General features: G+C 41.4%; 1 protein-coding gene across 1 annotated transcript; it reads right to left on the reverse strand.

Annotated features, from left to right (window-relative positions):
- Positions 1 to 691: 691 nt before the first annotated feature.
- LOC123453651 (girdin-like) lies at positions 692 to 1393 on the reverse strand. Its single transcript, XM_045130887.1, has one exon. It carries the CDS (start codon positions 1314 to 1316, stop codon positions 792 to 794), a length of 525 nt encoding a protein of 174 aa, XP_044986822.1. The 5' UTR covers positions 1317 to 1393; the 3' UTR covers positions 692 to 791.
- Between the last annotated feature and the right edge of the window lie 18296 nt (positions 1394 to 19689).

Here is a 19689-nt window from a genome sequence, read left to right on the forward strand (position 1 = left end):
TTATAAACCAACTTTAAATTTCTCTAGTATTTTTCCCACAATTATTTTTAATGACTTTTTCTAATCCATGTCTCAAAATTTTAAAAGGGTCCAGAGATTTAAACCAGCTTACAAATTGTTTCTCAAATACATAAGTATACGACTGCTTTTTATTTTCCTAGTGAGAAAAATATAATTCAATAAAAACGTTCAGTAGAGCAGGATATATTCTAAAAGGCTTTTTAAATTTATGTATTATTTTATATTCTTTTTAAATTTGCTACATAGTCACAAAATGAAGTATTTGCGTCTAACCTTGTATCAAGCATTATGTATAAATGACACAAAGTAATTTTATGTATGCCCACTATTCATCTGAAAGCAAACTACAGATTATACTTCTAACTCCTCAGAAACTGGTACACATTATACAATACCTATAAACACGTGTAATACAATTAGACAGGCTCTAGAACAATGGAACAAATAGTAAGGAAACTAAAACCAGAATAGAAATGAAATACATAGCAGGGATGCTTTTTGATTGATCTTTGCCTTCCTTTGGTCTCTTCAGCCTTATTTTTTTAAAAAAGAAATTAAGTGCTGCTTTAAAAGTTTTCTTTGTTTATTCATATATCTTCTTCTCTTTAAAGTTCTGGAGAAAAATTGAAAATTCTTATCAGAACTGAAAATATTCTGAGACATGAGTGCTCTGAATGTTCATCTCTCTCATCTATAAGTCTTTTTAGAAGCAATGCCATATTTTTCAAGAGTGGCTCCATATCTTCCTGAGACATCTCTGTCACCTCCATTCATTGCAGATCAAACACATTTTCCTGATTATGGGTTATCTCTTGAATATGTGCAGCAACTGATGCTTTTGTATCAAAATCTAAGCCTTGAATTCTTTCAATAAATTCTTCCTTTTTCTGACACTGTACTGCACAACCCAGTAAAAGTAACAGCAACTTTTTAATTTCTTCCGTGCCTTGTTCAGAAAAGGGATTTTTGCCAATGATTAAGACATTTGGCAATGACATCATAATCAACTGCTGCAATGTTTCCTGGTAATAAAATTTTATCTGTTTCACCAAAATGGACAGATTGTGAATTCTAAGTGAAGCATCGTTGTTGACTTTTTTATTTACTCTCTGACTCTCCGATTTAGGATTAATTTGGTGCATGACCTGGTTCAAGAATACCCCATCCACCAAAGCCACATATTCATCCAGGTTGGTCCCATTTCCTGCAGCCAGAGGACCAAACGTTTTAACCCAAGTGACCAAGGGGCTAGTCATAAACTGCTCCAGAAGGGGAGTGAAAATCTCGTTCTCCATTTTACAGACTGTGTATTTGGAAGGGGAGGGAATAAAGAGGAACTACCACAAAAATATATAGGGTATATATATATATATATATATATATCCTAGAGTATAAACTAATGTAGAAGCGAGAAGCAGTCAGCCAAAGCCCATGTCGGCAGGAGAGGACAATCGCAAGGAGGGGCGGGGGCGAGCCCTCCCGGCCGAGAGAGCCCATGGGGTGGCCAGCCGCCTCCCCGGGCTGCGCTCCGAGGGGCCCCGCGCGCTCGCCGGCGCTGGCAAAGTCTGTGGCGGGCGAAGAGGGGCAGAAAACCGGCATCTGGAGGCGGCGGCGGGCGAGGGGCCGGAGCAGCGAGACAAAAAGCCCGTCCGGGTAGCCCGGCCCCGCGAGGAAGCCGACCCACACGACCGCCAGGGACCAGGCAAGCCCAACGTGGCTCAGCGAAAGCGGCGCGGGGCTCGGCCTGGCGGTCGGCTCGCACGTCCACCCACCAGCGGGCACGGGGCGACCCGAGCCGCCGCGCCCGCCCCGTGCGCCCTCCCGGCCGACCCCATCCCTCCGCCGCCCCTTCGCCCGCGGGCCGGGGCTCTAGGCGCGTCCGAACCTCTGGAGGAGCAGCAGTAACCTCACCAACATTTCAAAACAGATGTTCAGGGCTAGGGAGATGGCTTAGTTACTTGCCTGTGAAGCCTAAGGACCCAGGTTCTATTCCCCAAGACCCACGTAAGCCAGATGCACGAGGTGCCAAATGCATCTGAAGTTCATTTGTACTGGCTGGGGGCCCTGACATATTCATTCTCTCTCTGTCTCTACCTCTCTTTCAAATCAATCAATCAATAAATAATAAATGAGTGTTTACACATGATCCATGAGTGACTTATTAAGGACATGCAAGACTAGTTAAAATGAAAATTAATATTATATGCAATATTATTGTATTGGAGAACAATAACCTCAGGATCACCGCAATATAGAAAATCATTTGGGCTGGGCATGCTGGCGCATGCCTTTAATCCCAGTACTTGGGAGGCAGAGGTAGGAGGATCTCAATGAGTTTGAGGCTACCCTGAGACTACATAGTGAATTGGAATTCAGCCTGATCCAGAGCGAGACCCTACCTCAAAAGAAAAACAAAAAGGGAAAATAGGCAAAGTCCAACTACCAGGGCTAGGATGTGGCTTAGGTTTGGAACATTTGCCTAGCATATGCAAGGCCCTCAATCTTGTGCCAGTGAGGATTATATTAGTTGTGGATTTTTAAAATAGCAATAGTTATCAAGTCAACAATTATTTTTAAAATATTTTTTATTTATTTGAGAGACAGAAAGAGACAGACAAAAAGACAGAGTGCCACTGCAAACAAACCCCAGATGCATATGGCACTTTGTGCATCTGGCTTTAGGTAGAGATTGGAGGAATCAAACTTGGGCTATCAGGCTATACATGCATGTACCTTTATATCTTCAGTCTTCAACTACCCTCCTAAGATAATTTTTTAAGCTGGGCATTTGGTACATATCTTTAATTTTTCTTTTGTTCATTTTTATTTATTTATTTCAGAGGGAGAGACAGAGAGAAGGAGGCAGAGAGAAAGAATGGGCGCACCAGGGCCTCCAGCCACTGCAAATGAAACCCAGACACATGTCCCCCTTGTGCATCTGGCTAACGTGGTTCCTGGGGAATTGAGCCTCAAACTGGGGTCCTTAGCCTTCACAGGCAAGCACTTAACCACTAAGCCATCTCTCCAGCCCCCCCTCCTAAGATTTTTATCAATAAACATAATTTGTTACCATATTATTTTTCTGTATCTTTTGAGATGATCATAATTTTTAATCCTTTACTATGCTGAACTACATTTTTTTAAAATAACCTTACATTTTTATTATACACCTATCTTGACTATTATGTGTTACTTATTTTTAAAGTGCAGTATTGGTTGACATTGTTTTAAAGTCTACCAATGCCTTATTTATTTATTTGAGATGGAGGAAGAGAGAGACAGAGAGAGAGAGAATGGGCTTGACAGGGCTTCTAGCCACTGCAAATGGACTCCAGACTCATGTGCCACCATATGCATTGGGCTTACCTGGAACCTGGAGAATCAAACCTGGGTCCGTAGGCTTTGAAGGTAAGTTCCTTAATCACTAAGCCACCTCTCCAGCCCTTGGTTGACATTCCATTTTGGATTTTAGTAACTGCATTCATTACTGAGTTTGGCCAGTATTTTCTCTTTCATTTTTTACTTTTATTTTTAATTTTCTGGTGTGTGTGTGTGTGTGCATGTGTCTATTCTCATGTATGTGAGTGCATGTATGTCACAGCACACATGTAGAATTCAGAGGAAAACACATAGTCTTTTCTTACCATCTATCTTGTTTGAGGTGGGGTCCTTCTTATTGCTAACTCCTATGTTTACTAGGGTGTCTGACCCACACATGCCAGAAAATTCTATCACCCACACACACACACACACACACACACAAATAGCATTCTGCATCTCTCTCCAAATTAACTGGAAGGGTTTTCTATGGTGGCTGTGGTGTCTGTTTGGTGAAGATGGAGCCTGAGGGAAATGGTGGGTCTTCCTTGTCTCCTACTGCTTGGCTAAGGCCCTGGCTCCATCTTTGTTTCTAGCCTTCCCATCAAATGTGGGCTGTCCCACTGCTGTTAAGTGTAGTAAGTCTCCTTTTCAGTTTCAGTTAGGTAGAATCAACATCTCCTGCATCTGATTAGGAATGCTGAGTGGGACTGGAGAGATGGCTCAGAAGTTAAGGCACTTGCCTCCAAAGTCTAACAACCCAAGTTTGATTACCCAGTGTTCATGGTAAAGCCAGCTGCACAAAGAGGCACATGTGTCTGGAGTTCCTCTGCAGCAGATGGGGGCCCTGGTACATCCATTATCTCTGTCTGTCTCTCTTTTCTCTCTCTTCTTGCAAATAAATAAAGATTTTTAGAAAAGAATTATGAGTGACATGCCTACTAACCCAGCCAGGGTTTCTCTGTTGACCAATTCAAACATCAATAATTGGGGTCTGGAACGATGTCTTAGTGGTTAATGTGTTTGCCTGCAAAGCCAAAGGTCCCAGGTTTGATTCCCCAGGACCCATGTAAGCCAGATGCACAAGCACAAGGTGGAACATGCATCTGGAGTTTGTTTTCAGTGACTGGAGGCCCTGGCACATACATTCTCCCTTTCCCTCCCTCCTTCTCCCCCTCTCTCCCTTTTGCTCTCAAGTAACTAACTAACTAACTAAATATACTAAGAAAACATTAATAACTAAGAATAAAAAGGCACCTGTAGAGTTTGCAAGATGGTCCCACAGAATTCATCATTACGATAGCAACAACTATGTAGCGGTACGGGTCTACAGCACATAACACAGCCAAGGAAGATGAAAGTAGTTTATTACATGCTTGGGTTAAAAAAAAAAAAAAGGGCTGGAGAGATGGCTTAGTGGTTAAGCGCTTGCCTGGGAAGCCTAAGGATCCCGGTTCGAGGCTCGGTTCCCCAGGTCCCACATTAGCCAGATGCACAAGGGGGCGCATGCATCTGGAGTTCGTTTGCAGAGGCTGGAAGCCCTGGTGCGCCCATTCTCTCTCTCTCTCCCTCTGTCTTTCTCTCTGTGTCTGTTGCTCTCAAATAAATAAATAAAAAATAAAAATTAAAAAAATAATGTTGTGATCCTGACACTTTGATTTCTAGCACCACCAGACCTGCTCAACTCCTATGTGCCACCAATAATCTTCTTGGGAAAGTGACTCAGCAGCTGGAAAATGGACTGATGATAATGAATCACCTGCCTTTGTATTTCTTTCTTTCTTTCTTTCTTTTTTTTTTTTTTAAGGTAGGGTCTTTCTCTAGTGCAGGCTGACCTGGAATGCACTATGTAGTCTCAGTGTGGCCCCAATTTCATGGCAATCCTCCTACCTCTGTCTCCTGGGTGCTAGGATTAAGGGCATGTACTACCATGCCCAGCCATATTTCATGCATATCAAAAATAGACAATAGAAACTACTTCATTGGCTTGCTGTGAGGATTTAAAGGTAAAGTCTCACAGCACAGTATGCTTGGTACACAGTAGGCATCAGAGAATTTCCAATTCCTCTTCCAACATTAACATCACTCAGCTGTCATATGCATGCAAACTCTACCAATGTGAGAACCATCTTTGGCTGGTAGAATTTCTTTTAGCAAAACTCAACTCGATAGAAATATAACCTCAGAATACTTGTTCTGGTTTCCAAACCCACAATGCTCATGCTGTCACTTTTCACATGGGTAAATCCACTGTAAAGAGAAGGGAAATGCCAGGGATTAATATCAGATAAGGACAAAGATCTAAATAAAAGGTTTTACATGAACACAGAGCTCAGCCTTCTCTGCCTTGTCCTATCCAACCAACCCCAGCCAACCTCTTCCATCCCTCGTTTTTAGTCTTTGATGTGTGGACCTAAATGAATTTGTTACAATTGGAAAAAGTCAATCCCATGCTTCTTTTTTTTAAATTTTACTTACTTATTTTAGAAAGAGACACACAGAGAGAAAGAGAGAAAGGGCATGCCAAGGCCTCCTGCCTCTGCAAATGAACTGCAGACATATGCACCACTTTATGCATCTGGCTTTATGGAGGTCCTAGGGAACTGAACTCGAGCTTCCTGTGAGAAAGCTCCTTTAATAGCAGAGCCATCTCTCCAGTCCCAAAACCTCATGGAATTCTTAAGTGGAAGATCATTTAGAGCCCCAGCAGTAGCTGCCTGAATCACAATTCTAGCTGTTTTTAGAAGCTTCTGATAGAGGAATGCTTAACTTAAACCAGGAAAATCTGTGTCATCTCCCCAGAACTTAGAATTAACTGTCCTCTCATGGTCAGTCTCACTTCTCCATTGATGAAGAGGATATACGAGCACCCAGGTGCAGTCATTTTTCCATAAGGTCAGTCAACACCGCGTGTTCTCTGTGAGATTTTGGACAAACTTTCACATCTCTCAGCTCATTGCGTCAGTGATGCTAACTACATGTGGGTTTGTATATTACATGATATAGCATATATAATGCATAGCTAGAAAAAGCAGTCCTTTCATATATATCTATATCTCTATCTATCTATCTATGTATCTATCTATCTATCTATCTATCTATCTATCTACTTATCCATCCATCCATATGGGTTGGAGAGATTGCTCAGTGGTTACCATGCTTGCCTGCAAAGCCTAAGGACCTGATTTAGATTCCCCAGAGACCATATAAAGCCAGATTCAAAGGGTGGTGTGTGCCTCTGGGTTTGTTTGCAGTGGCTCGAGGCCCTGGAGTGCCCATTCTGTCCCCCTCTCTTTTTTCCTTTCTGTACCTATTTTTCTCTCTCAAATAAATAAAATATTAAATATACATGCATATATATGTATCTTTGAAATAAAAAGCTTGATTAAAAATTTTACATTATCTGAGCCAGGCATGGTGGCACATGCCTTTAATCCCAGCACTCTGGAGGCAAAGGTAGGAGGATTACTGTGAGTGTGAGGCCACCCTGAGACTCCAGAGTGAATTCTGGGTCAGCCTGGACTACAGTGAAACCCTACCTCAAAAAACAAAAAAAATAAAAAGAGGGGGGGGGAAGCATGGGATTGATGTTTTCCAATTGTAACAAATTCATTTAGGTCCACACATCAAAGAAGGGGATTTCCACCACACTCTTTTGGCACTCCTCCTCCACACCTGTCACTGAACTCCTCTCTTCTTCTTATTTTTACCACTTATATTTTGTTGTTTGTTTGTTTTTTGTTTTTCAAGGCAGGGTCTCACTCTAGCTCAGGCTGACCTGGAATTCACTCTGGAGTCTCAGGGTGGCCTCGAACTCACAGCGATCCTCCTACCTCTGCCTCCCGAGTGCTGGGATTAAAGGCGTGCACCACCACGCCTGGCTTCCCTCTTATATTTTAATAGTGTTTTGTGTTTTTTTTTTAAATTTCATTCATCATCCACCAACACATATTGATGGGCACAATAACATGAAGGTCTTTCACAGATAATGGTAATGAAAGCAGCTGTGAGGTCATGAAAGTACCAGCCTCTTTGTGTCTAAAAAATAGCATTCCAAAGCACTCCTCCCCAACCTTTTTGCAAGAGCATGGTTTCTACCCACCTCTTCCACCATAGTCCCTGAGTTATTGGAGGATGTGATAGAGATGTCTCATTTAATCCTGATCACTCAACAGTCATTTTATCTCAGCACTCTGATGAGAGTTGAGTCTCTCCAACAGGCACCATCATCTGTAAAAAGAACTTCCCTAAGCAGGGCTGGAGAGATGGCTTAGCGGTTAAGCACTTGCCTGTGAAGCCTAAGGACCCCGGTTCGAGGCTCGATTCTCCAGGACCCACGTTAGCCAGATGCACAAGGGGGCGCACACGTCTGGAGTTTGTTAGCAGTGGCTGGAAGCCCTGACACGCCCGCCCATTCTCTCTATCTGTCTCTTGCTCTCTCTCTCTCTCTGTCACTCTCAAGTAAATAAATAAACAAAGAACAAAAAATATTTTTAAAAAAGAACTTCCCTAAGCAAGAGAGTAGCATTAATATATGATATATACATAATGATTTAGAAATAAGTTTTGTGGACATAATATATCCATGTAGGCAAACAAAAGTAATAACTCCCCCTTAAGTGTTTGTGGCCTCCACAGCCATAAGCTTTTGACTAGGTTTTCAGTATCTGGTATGTTTTCCTTCCACGGAAAAGGGACATAAAATTCAATCTGAAAGCTGTTGATAACACCCTTAAACAATCTGAATTTTTAACAAAAGAGGAAACAATGTAAAAAGTGGCTCACGTTGGGACTCATTTAATAAGGCTGGGCTTGTGATTCTTTTTTTTTTTTTTTTTTTGTTTTTTGAGGTAGGGTCTCACTCTGGTCCAGGCTGACCTGGAATTAACTCTGTCATCTCAGGGTGGCCTTGAACTCATGGCAATCCTCCTACCTCTGCCTCCCAAGTGCTGGGATTAAAGGCATGCGCCACCACACCCGGCCCTGGGCTTGTGATTCTTAAGTCTTATTAATACTCTTTACAATTTTTCTTTTAAAAACATGCCTTTGAGTGAGATGTGGTAACACATATCCACAATCTCAGCTATCCAGGAGATGAGGCAAGAGGATTACTTGAAAGCATAAATTTAATACCAGCCCTGGCAATATAGCAAACTTATTTGAAACACACACACACACACACACACAGAGAGAGAGAGAGAGAGAGAGAGAAAAAAAGCTTCTGCCTGTAAGGATAATGTGGGCTTTTGGAGGAGACTGTTGGGAGGTGGGTATATTGTGGATCTTACTTTCCTACTAGGCTTCATACTCCATGGGGAAGACATACTTGCAATTTTTTTCCTTCTTTTCTTTTCTTTTTTTTTTTTCGAGATAGGGTCTCACCCTACCTCAGGCTGACCTGGAATTCATTATGTTGTCTCAGGGTGGCCTCAGTCTCACGGCAATCCTCCTACCTCTGCCTCCTGAGTGCTGGGATGAAAAGCATGCATCACCACACCTGGCCCATATTTGCAATTCTTACTCACATTTGCATTTAGTGCAGACAACAGAACCTTGATATAGTCAGAAAAAATGAAGAACAGAGTGGAAGCTGGGAGATTGGAGAGAAGGTGGATGTTAGGGTATGGAACAGAATTTACTGTCTGGGGGCTGGAGAGATGACTTAGTGGTTAAGGTGCCTCTCTGCAAAGCCAAAGAACCCAGGTTCCATTCCCCAGGACCCTCATAAGCCAGATGCACAAGGTGACTCAGATATCTGGAGTTTGTTTGCGGTATCTAGGGGCCCTGGAGTGCCAATTTTCTCTCTCTCCCTCTGCTTCTTTCTCTCTTTCACACACAGATAAATAAATCAAAATGAATTTTTTTTTAAAAAAAATTAATTTACCGTCTGAATCCCAGAGCCACACAAAGGACCTGCCATGGAAAAACTGTATCACTCAACAAGTGCCTTATTTGTGGGACACTTCAAGGGAACTTCAAGACAAGAAAGTGTCCCAAAAGAACTGTTTAAAAAATCCTTAGGCGTGGTGGTGCATACCTTTAATCCCAGCACTTGGGAGGCAGAGGTAGGAGGATCACTGTGAGTTCGAGACCACCCTGAGAATATATAATGAATTCCAGGTAAGCCTGGGCCAGAGTGAGACCCTTCCTCAAAAAACCCCAACCCCCCCCAAAAAAAAAATCCTTGAAGCATCTTCTGCAGTGGTGGTGACCCACACACTGGTCAGTATGGGGAACTTCACTGTATCCCTGGACTTCTCTGCCTATAATTCAAAGGTGGTAACAACGAGCTGTGTGCTGAGGTCACTTCTGTGCATCACCATCAGCCTGGCTGCCTCAGCAGGGGGCCCAGTGGCTCTGCAGCTCAGCCTGATGGGGAGGGTCGTGAAGGAAGACAGGAGGTTTGTCTTCTGATGGATACAGCAAAGACCGAGTGTAGTACACCTGAGGAAACATACCTGCATGGTCACAGTGCACGTGAGGGAGGGACATCTCCAACTCTGAGAGCTCAGAAAACCCTTCACCCCCAAGCTGACTCCTTTCTCTGGCAGGGCCTGACCAGCCAAGTTGGCTCTGCTCACACATCCACTCCCATGTACTGGGTCTTTCAGGGCAGCCCAGGATATCTGGAAGTCCCTCTTCTGGCCTCTGGGTTGCTCAGAGGCATTTTTAAGGCTAAATGCTAGCCATGTGTGGCCTAGCTGGAAACATTCTGGTGTGCCATTCCCTGTAAGGCTAGTGTATCTATTTTTGATCAGGTATCGTCAGGGTTGTGCTGATGTTTCACAAGTCCCTCTGAATATTCCTTTCCTGTCCGTTTATGCTTCTCCTAAGCCCCTCCCTGCCTTTGCAGTGGCCCCATCTCATGGCATCTCAGCACAGTTACTCTTATCTGACCACTGGCAACCCTAGCTACCAGACCCCACGCTCGAGGTCTCTACCCACACTGACAGCTCTTATTCTTTCCCTGCTCTTCCACTCCACAAGACCGCTGCTTTTTACTGCGGTCTGACTTCCAGTTCAGACACTGAGCAGGCGCTTCATCTCTGGCAATTGACGGGATATCTCTGTGCCTGTAAGTTGTCAGAAGGTGTCCCTTCTGACCATGCTATATGACACACTGCACAGCTGTGCCATGTCCCCTGCCAGGTACCAGATACTCTGTTAGCATCTCCACTTGGCCTCTCTGCTCACCTTCGTCCTCACTGGGTCCTCAGTCTACCAAATGGCTCTTGAGCACTTCCACTGGGATGTTTGTAAAACCCCAAAACTGTTCAAAACTGACCAATTGTTTTCCAGCAGTGGATTGGCCCTTTCTAACTCACAGGCAGCACAGCAGCCGATAAAGAGCTGAGTTGGTGTGAGACAGAGCTTTTTTGCAGGAGGGAGAAACACTCTAAGGAGCCAGCAACTAGGGCCTTCTCCTTCCCTCCTCCCAGATTTGATTCTAAGTAAGAAGGACTTGAGAACCTGCTTCATAGTCTCCAGACCCTCTAGCCTCCTCCCACAGAGCTAGGTTCAGGCTCCTAGCACTTACCTTTGGGCCCAAGTCTGAACCTTGTGCAGCTGCGCACACCCACTGTTGGTCTGGAGAGCAGTCGAGACTCACAGAAGTGTGAGGAAATGCAGTCACTTTGGAGACCACCTGCAGCTGAGGCACCATCAGTGAATAGAGGTCCCCTTCAGCACAGGCTGCCTGGAACAGAAAGGATGTGACAGTGGGAAGTACCATCATCTTCTGAAATAGCTGTGTCCTTCTCTGAAGGAGGGGTACAATGCTTAACTGATGTACCCACCAACTGCAGTTGTCAAATGAACAGAAAGCTCAGTAATAGGGCACTGGCCTAGTACATACAAACAAGGAGGAGAGACTGAATCCCAGCACCACAAAAAGCAAACATGACTATTCAAACAGAGGTTAATAGAGATCAAATCCAGGTTCTCATAAATGCTAGGCAAGGACTGGGAAGATTGCTTAGTAGTTAAACACATTCATTGCAAAGTGACTGCCTAGGTTTGATTCCCTCATACCCATGTAAAACCAGATGCAGAGAGTGGCACATATGCATGGAATTCATTTGCAGAGGCAAGGCATCCAGATGTACCCATTCTCTCTCTCTCTCAAAATAAAAAGTAAAAAAAAAAAAAAAAAATTTAAAGAGAAATTCTAGGCAAGTGCTCCACCATTCTGTATCACTCCTAGCCTTCATCCCAGTTTTGATCTCATGGCCTTGACAGGATTTTAATTCTTTTCTCTTCCCCTTCTCCTTTTCTGAGATAGGATCTCATTGTGTATGGAGCCCATGCTGGCTTCACAATGAGCATCCTCCTCCTTCATCCTCCCAAGAACTGGGAGTACAGGCATGTACCTCCACACCTAGCTTGGCTGACAGGTTTTAAGCAGCACCTCAAGCACCACCTCGGTCCCTTCCCCTTCTCTTTTCTATTAGAGAAAGCTCATAAAACTCTTGGCACTCTCCCGAAATTCAAGTCACTTAAGCCCTAGTCCCAGCACAACATGGTAACTGTGGTTTACTGCCTGCCACTCCTCGCCACTGATCAAGGCAGCTACTCCTTCCGGTTTTTCCAATCCAGCTTCTCTAGTGGTATCATGACACCACTAGGGACATTCCTTTTGCTGAGGACATTTTTGGCTATTCAAGGCCTTCTATGTGAATTTTGAAATTGTTTTTTTCTAATTCTAAATGAAGAATGTTGCTGGGATTTTGATTGTAATTGCATATTGCTTTTGATATGATGGCCATTTTAATGATATTAATTCATCTGATTCATGAGTATGGGAGGTCATTCCAGGTTTTCGTGTCTTCCTCCAGTTATTTCTTTAGTCTTATGATTTTTTTTAAAATTCTTATATTAAGAACATATTTTGTGTGGATACATCATGTGTTGGTTCCACTCTTTCCCTCCTTCCTGCCCCTATTCCGAAGGGGGTCCTCCTCTGAGGTTGCTGGTATTCCCCATGGGGTTGTAGGCTGTGCACTGTGGGAGCATCAGTCAGTTATTAAGGGGAGACAGTGCCTCTGAGCATGATATTCCAACAGTTGACTCTTACAATCCTTCCACCCCATCTTCTGCAAATACTCTGAGCCTTGGTGGGTGTGTTTTAAGACTACTTCAATGATGAGCTCTTAGGAGTCTCTAGATCTCTGCTTTGGGATGTGTTGAGTATCCTCAGCATCTATCTCCTTCATCCTGGTGCTGCTTGTCAGGCTTACCATGGAAAAAACACTCTTGCTCATCTCCCCACTTCCTATGTGGTTTTGCCTGGGCCTTGACTGAGATACAAGGGTGGTTTATCTCCTGGATCTTGCTACTTTCCGAAAAGCCAACAGGGTGTAATGTCATCATTGGTTAAATTGCATGAACATTATTGATTTAGGGAGAATTTGATGGATATATCCTTTTTTAGCCAAAGACTATGAAGAGCTTGACATTTGAGGGCATAGTCTTTGTCTCCGTAGGATTCAATCCTGGTTCCTAGTTCCAGATGTGGGCTCCTTTCCACTGAGTGGACCTCTTAGCCATTCAGAAAGCCATTGGTTACCCACTAAGGCTGTGTGCCACTGTTGCATTTGTCTGTACTTCTTGTCAGGCTGGTTGCTTCTGATTAGCTTAGATCCCCTGCTTGCTCACAGAGTCTCATGCAGCACTTTCCAGAATTGGACAGGCTGTCTGGAAACTGGCTTTCTTCCAGATTACAGCCAGGTCTCCCAGTGTTCTGTGCCAGCAACATATGATATTTTTAGCAATAGGGTCTTATCTTTTACCTCAGGCAGGTAATCAAGTATTTTGACAGAAGCCTGTCTTATTTGGGGGACCTCTTAGATCTCTCCAATCATCAGCTCCATGTGGATAGCAGCCATTTCTGGTATTGAGAGATACAGGTCAGAGCCAAAGATTTTTAAGGTTAAGCTTCATCTCATACTCTCCACAGCCCTTCTTTTCAAGCATTCCCCTTATAACCCTGTTATATCTTTTTCTAGCCACTTCAAATGAACTCCAGATGCATGTGTCCCTTGTGCATCTGGCTTATGTGGGTCTTGGGGAATCAAACCTGGGTCCTTTGGCTACATGCCTTAACTGCTGAGCAATTTCTCTGGCCCTCACAGTTGCTTTAATTTGTATTCCTCAGATGGTTAGGTATATTGAACAGTGTGGGTTATCCATTTGTATTTCTCTGTCTGAGAACTCCCTATTCAGTTCTCTACCCCATTTCTTCAGTGGATTGATTGATTTTTTTTATTGTTTATTGAGTTCTTTGTAGATTCTAGATATAAGGCCTCTGCCAGTGGTATGGCAACATCCTCCCATTCTATAGGTAATCTATTGGCTCTGCTTATGGCATGCTTATGCAAAAGCTTTTAGCTTCATGAGATCCCATTGGTTGAGATATTGTTTAATTTCCTGGGCTACTGGAGTGTTGTTCAGGAAGGTCTTTCCCACTCTGATATCATAGACAGTTCCTCCTATTTTGAAGAGTTTCCTGTTTTATATTGAGCTGTAGCTACTTGAGCTAATGTTTGGGTCTTCAATTCTATTCCATTTATCTATGTTTCGGTTTTATTTATTTAATTTTTTGGTTTATTTTCATTTATTTATTTGAAAGTGGCAGACAGAGAGAAACAGGCAGAGAGAGAGAATGGGCACACCAGGGCCTCCAGCCACTGCAAATGAACTCCAGACGCTTGTGCATCTGGCTAAAGTTGGTCCTGGGGAATCAAGCCTCAAACCAGGGTCCTTAGGCTTCACAAGCAAGCGTTTAACTGCTAAGCCATCTCTCCAGCCCTATGTTTCTGTTTTTATGCCAGTACCATGATGTTTTGTTACTATGATTTTGTAGTATGGCTTCAGATCAGGTATGGTGAAATGCCCCTCCAGGGGCATTTCATTTACTGAGGATATTTTTATCTATCTGAGGCCTGCTGCCATTCCATATGGATTTTGAGATCACTTTTTATATCTCTGTGAAGAATGATGCTGTAATCTTTATTGATATTGCATCAAATCTGTATATTGCTTTTGGTAGAATTGCCATTTTCACAATATTAATTCTGCCTATTCAAGAATATAGGAGGTCTCAAGTCCTCCTCAATTTATTTCTTGAGTGCTTTTATGCTTTCATTATATAGGTATTTAATATCCTTGGTTAGTTTTATTCCAAAGTGTGTGTGTGTGTGTGTGTATTGAAAATGGAACAGCCTTGCTGATTACTTTTTCTGGGTATTTGTCCTTTGCATATAGAAAGGCTACTAATTTTTGTGTGTTGATTTTGTATCCTTCCTCTTTGCTAGAAGAATTAATCACTTTTAAGTTTATTCTATTTATTTAAGAGAGAAGGAAAAAAGCAGATAGAGAGAATGAATGCACCAGAGCCTTCATTCACTGCAAACAAATTCCAGATGCATGCACCACCTTGTACCACCAGATGGCTTATGTGGGTCCTAGGGAATTGAAACCTGGGTCCTTTGGCTTTGCAGGCAAGTGCCTTAACTGCTAAGCCATCTCTCCAGCCCATCCTTCAGAAGTTTGAGATGGAGACTTTCAGGTCACTTACATATAGGATCATGTTGTCTGCAAATAAGGCTAATTTGACTTCTTCCTTTCTAATTTGTATATCTTTTATTTCTTTCTATTGTTTTATTAATTGGGCTAGGACACTGAGCATTATGTTGAAGAGAAGTGGTGATAGTGGGCACCACTGTCTTATTCCTGATCTCAGTGGGAACTCCTTGAGTCTTTCCCCCATTAAGTATTATTTGGGTTTTAGGTGCTATACATATAGCTTTTATTGTGTTGAGATATAACCCATCCACGTCCATTCTCCCCAGTGTTTTATTATGAAGTGATGTATTTTTTGTTTTGTTGTTTTGCTTTTTCAAGGTAGAGTTTTACCAGGCTGATCTTGGAATTCACTATGTAGTCTCAGGGTGGCCTTGAACTCATGGTGATCCTCCTATCTCTGCCTCCCAAGTGCTGGGATTAAAGGTGTACACCACCATGCCTGGCTGATGTTGTATGTTGTCAAAGGTTCTCTCTGCATTTATTGAAGTGATTGTGTGGTTCCTGTGACTAAAATTATTTATAGGGTATATTATGTTGACCGATTTCCATATGTTCAACAACCTCTGCATCCCTAGGATGAATCATGCTTGATCAAGGTGGATGGATTTGATGTGTTGTTGAAATAGGTTTATGAGGATTTTATTCAGGATCTTTGCATCTAAGGTCATCATGGATATAGACCTATAGTTTTCTTTTCTTGTATCTCTGTCTAGTTTTGGTATTAGGGTGACTCACAAAAGGAGTTGGGAAGGATTCCCTGCTTTCTGATTATGTGAAACTGTTTGAAAAAAATTATTTTCATTTCTTCAATAAAGGTTTGGTAGAGTTCAGCTGAGAAGTCATCCAGTCCTGGACTTTTCTTTTGGGGGAAGTTTTGATTGTCTTTTCAATCTTGATGAAAGTCATGTTTGTTTAGGAGATTAGTTTGCTCTGAGTTTAGTTTTCATAGGTGGTATGTCTAGAAATTCATTCATTTTTTTCCAGGTTATCCAATTTTATGGAGTAGAGGTTGGAAGTATGTCCTAATGATTCTTCCAATTTCATGATGTCTGTTTGTGACCTCTCCTTTTTCATTTCTGATTTTCTCAAATTAATTGAGACTTCTCTTTTTTTCATTTGATCAAATTTGCCAAGGGATTATCAATATTGTTTATTTTTTTAAAGAACCAGCTCTTTCTTTCATTGATTTTTTTTTTCTTAATTGTTTTCTTAGTTTCCAATTAAGTAATTTGTGCTCTGATCTTGATTGTTTCTTTCCACCTGGAGATCTTAGGGTTGGGTTCCTCGTGTTTTTACAGTGTCTTTAGGTGGAAAATTAGGTTATTAATTTGGGATCTCTCTGTCTTTGTTATGAAGGCACTTAGTGCTATGAATTTTCCCCAAAGGACTGCCTTCATTGTGTCCCATAAGTTTGGGTAAGTTGTGTTTCCATCATCATTCCATTCTAGAAATTTATTTTTTAATTTCTTCTATAACCCATTCATTGTTTAAAAGTATGTTATTCAGTCTCAAGGGGCTGGTGGAATTCCTGTTAATTTCTAGCTTTAAAGCATGGTGATGTGATATGATGCATGAAGGTACATCAATTTTCCTGAATTTATGGAGGAAAGCTTTATGGCATACAGTATGATCTATTTTGGAGAAGGTTACATGGCTTCTAGGAAGATTGTGTATTTTATCAATTGGGATGGAAAGTTCTGTAGATGTCTGTTAAGTCTAGTTGATCTATAGTTTTTTCAGCTCTATTATTTATCTGTTGATGGTATTGAAGTCCCCAACTATGATGATGTTGGTGTTTTGTTATCAAGTAGATATTGTTTTATAAACTGTGGTGCACCTGTATTTTGTGCATATAGACTTGTGATTGTGATGTCCTCATGTTGGATTGTTCCTTTGATGAGTAAGAAGTGGACTTCTTTGTCCTTTTAGTTTACTTTTGGTTTGAAGTTTATGTTATCAAGTATTAATATGGCAACACTTGTTTCTTACTTCCATTTGCTTGGAATATCATTTTCTACACTTTCACCCTGAGGCAATGTCTGTCTTTAGTGTGAGATGGTTTTCTTGAAGACAGTAGGAGGATCCCATTTTTCTGATCCACCCTGTTATCTTGTGTCTTTTGATGGGTGAGTTAAGATCATTAATGTTTAAGGTTGTAACTGGGAGGATCAATTTAATCCCTTTCATTATGGAGTGCTTTATGGAGTTTGATGTTTTTGTGGGTTTTGTACTTTTTTGAGTCTGGTTTAGTTTTGTTTACTGTAATCTTCTTGTAACCTCTTCAGATTGGTTGTATGACTCTTCTGTGTGGATTATTCCTGAAGTTTTCTCTATAGGATTGGTTTTGTGTTCATATACTCATAAAGCTGGCTTTTTTTCATGGAAAGTTTTCATTTCTATTATGAGGGATACATTTGCTGGATACAGTAGCTTGGGTTAGAAGCTATTGATTTTTAGACTCTAAAGTGTTCTATTCCAGTTCCTTCTGGCTTTCAGGGTTGCAATTGAGAAATCTGGAGTAATTCTGATGGAACTGCCTTTGTATGTAGTGAGTTTGTTTCTCTCTTGCTGCTTAAAAGTACTCTTTGTTTTCATTGTTAAGAGTTTTATCTATGATGTGTCTTGGAGAGATTCTTCTTTGGTCCTGTCTGTTTGGGGTTCTCTGGAATTATTGTATCTGGATGGACCTCTTTTACAAGATTGGGAAAATTTTTCTTCAATAGTTTTGTTAAATATGTTCTCTATGCCTCTGGCCTGGATTTCTTCCCCTTCTGGTATACCGATGATCCAGATATTTGGTTACATACATAAAGATATCCAACAGTTCACTCATGTTATGTTTGCATGTTTTGTTTTGTTTTTTATTTGAACATAGCAGTTTTTGGACTCCTGAACAATTTGTTCTGCCTTGTCTTCCAGGTTAGAAGTTCTACCTTCCACATGAATGACTCTGTAAGTGAGGGGTTCTAAAGAGGTTTTTAAAGGCTCTATTTGATTTTTATTTTCTGTTATGTTATTTTACATTATGTCAGTATCTCTTTTGAGGTATAATTTCAGTTCAAGGTCTATTCTTGATGCTTCCTGGAAGTCATTCTCACATTTGATCATGTCTTCTCTGGCTTTCTCCAATTAAGTTAAGTCTAGTGACAAAAGCTGAGTGTTTTAAGAGATGATTCTGTTCAATTTCATTTATGTAATTTTTGTTGTTTTGATCAGTTGCTTCCAGTTCAGCAATTCTTTTGATCATGTTCACATATCTTTTTGTATTTTCATTTTCAGATTCATTTTCTGATTTCTTTGGAGGCTTCCATTGTGGGACTAGGGATCCTTAGTGGATATCTCACAGTTTTCTGACTTTTGGTGTCTTGTTTTTTTTTTTTTTTGATGTGTGTGTTGTGGTCTAACTGTCCATCTAAAATCATTGGAAAGAACATGAAGAATTCAACCTTAAGCTCTCCAGATAGAGAGGAGGAACTATTTGTCCCTGTAGGATCTTCAGTGAGTGGTCTATTTTTTTTATTTTAAATTTTTATTAGCATTTTCCATGATTATTAAAAAAAGTCCCATGGTAATTCCCTCCACCCCCCCTCCCACTTTCCCCATTGAAATTCCATTTTCCATCATATTACCTCCCCATCTCCATCATTATACTTACATATATACAATATCAACCGATTAAGTACCTGCTTCCCTTTCTTTCTCTTCCCTTTATGTCTCCTTTTTAATTTACTGGCCTTTGCTACTAATGCAGAAGCCCAAACTCCTTCTATGAGGCCATCATCACCCTGATCTCAAAACCAGGCAAAGGAAGAAAATTACAGACCAATCCCCTCATGCAGAAGCCTAATCATCTGTAGCTAGTATCCACATATGAGAGAGAACATGTGGCGCTTGGCTTTCTGGGCCTGGGTTACCTCACTTAGTAATCCTTTCCAGGTCCATCCATTTTTCTGCAAATTTCATAGCTTCAATTTTCATTCCCACTGAGTAGAACTTCATTGTATAAATGTGCCACACTTCATTATCCACATATCAGTTGAGGGACATCTAGGCTGGTTCCATTTCCCAGCTATTATAAATTGAGCAGCAATAAACATGGTTGAGCACGTACTTCTAAGGAAATGAGATGTGTCCTTAGGATATGTGCCTAGGAGTGCTATAGCTGGGTCATATGGTAAATCAACCTTTAGATGTTTTAGGAACCTATACACTGATTTCCACAACGGCTGGACCAGATTACATTCCCACCAGCAGTGTAGAAGGGTTCCTCTTTTTCCACATTCCCGTCAACATTTATGATCATTTGTTTTCATGATGGTGGCCAATCTGACAGGGGTGAGATGGAATCTCAATGTAGTTTTAATCTGCATTTCCCTGATGGCTAGTGAAGTAGAACATTTTTTTAGATGATTATATGCCATTTGTATTTCTTCCTTTGAGAATGCTCTACTTAGCTCCAAAGCCCATTTTTTTGATTGGCTTATTTGATTCCTTATTATTTAACTTTTTGAGTTCTTTGTATATCCTAGATATTAATCCTCTATAAGATATGAAGCTGGCAAAGATTTTTTTCCCATTCTGTTGGTTGCCTCTTTACTTTTTTCACTGTATCCTTTGCAGTGCAAAATCTTTGCAATTTCATGAGGTCCCAGTGATTAATCTGTGGTTTCATTGCCTGAACAATTGGGGTTGTACTCAGAAAGTCTTTGCCAAGACCAATATGTTGAAGGGTTTCCCCTACTTTTTCCTCTAGCAGTTTCAGAGTTT

Source organism: Jaculus jaculus, chromosome 12 (genome assembly GCF_020740685.1).
Source record: "Jaculus jaculus isolate mJacJac1 chromosome 12, mJacJac1.mat.Y.cur, whole genome shotgun sequence".
Taxonomy (NCBI): domain Eukaryota; kingdom Metazoa; phylum Chordata; class Mammalia; order Rodentia; family Dipodidae; genus Jaculus; species Jaculus jaculus.

Bases quoted from the DNA above. Each gene is read 5' to 3' on its own strand.
- LOC123453651 (XM_045130887.1), bottom strand. From the start codon at position 1,316: ATGGAGAACGAGATTTTCACTCCCCTTCTGGAGCAGTTTATGACTAGC.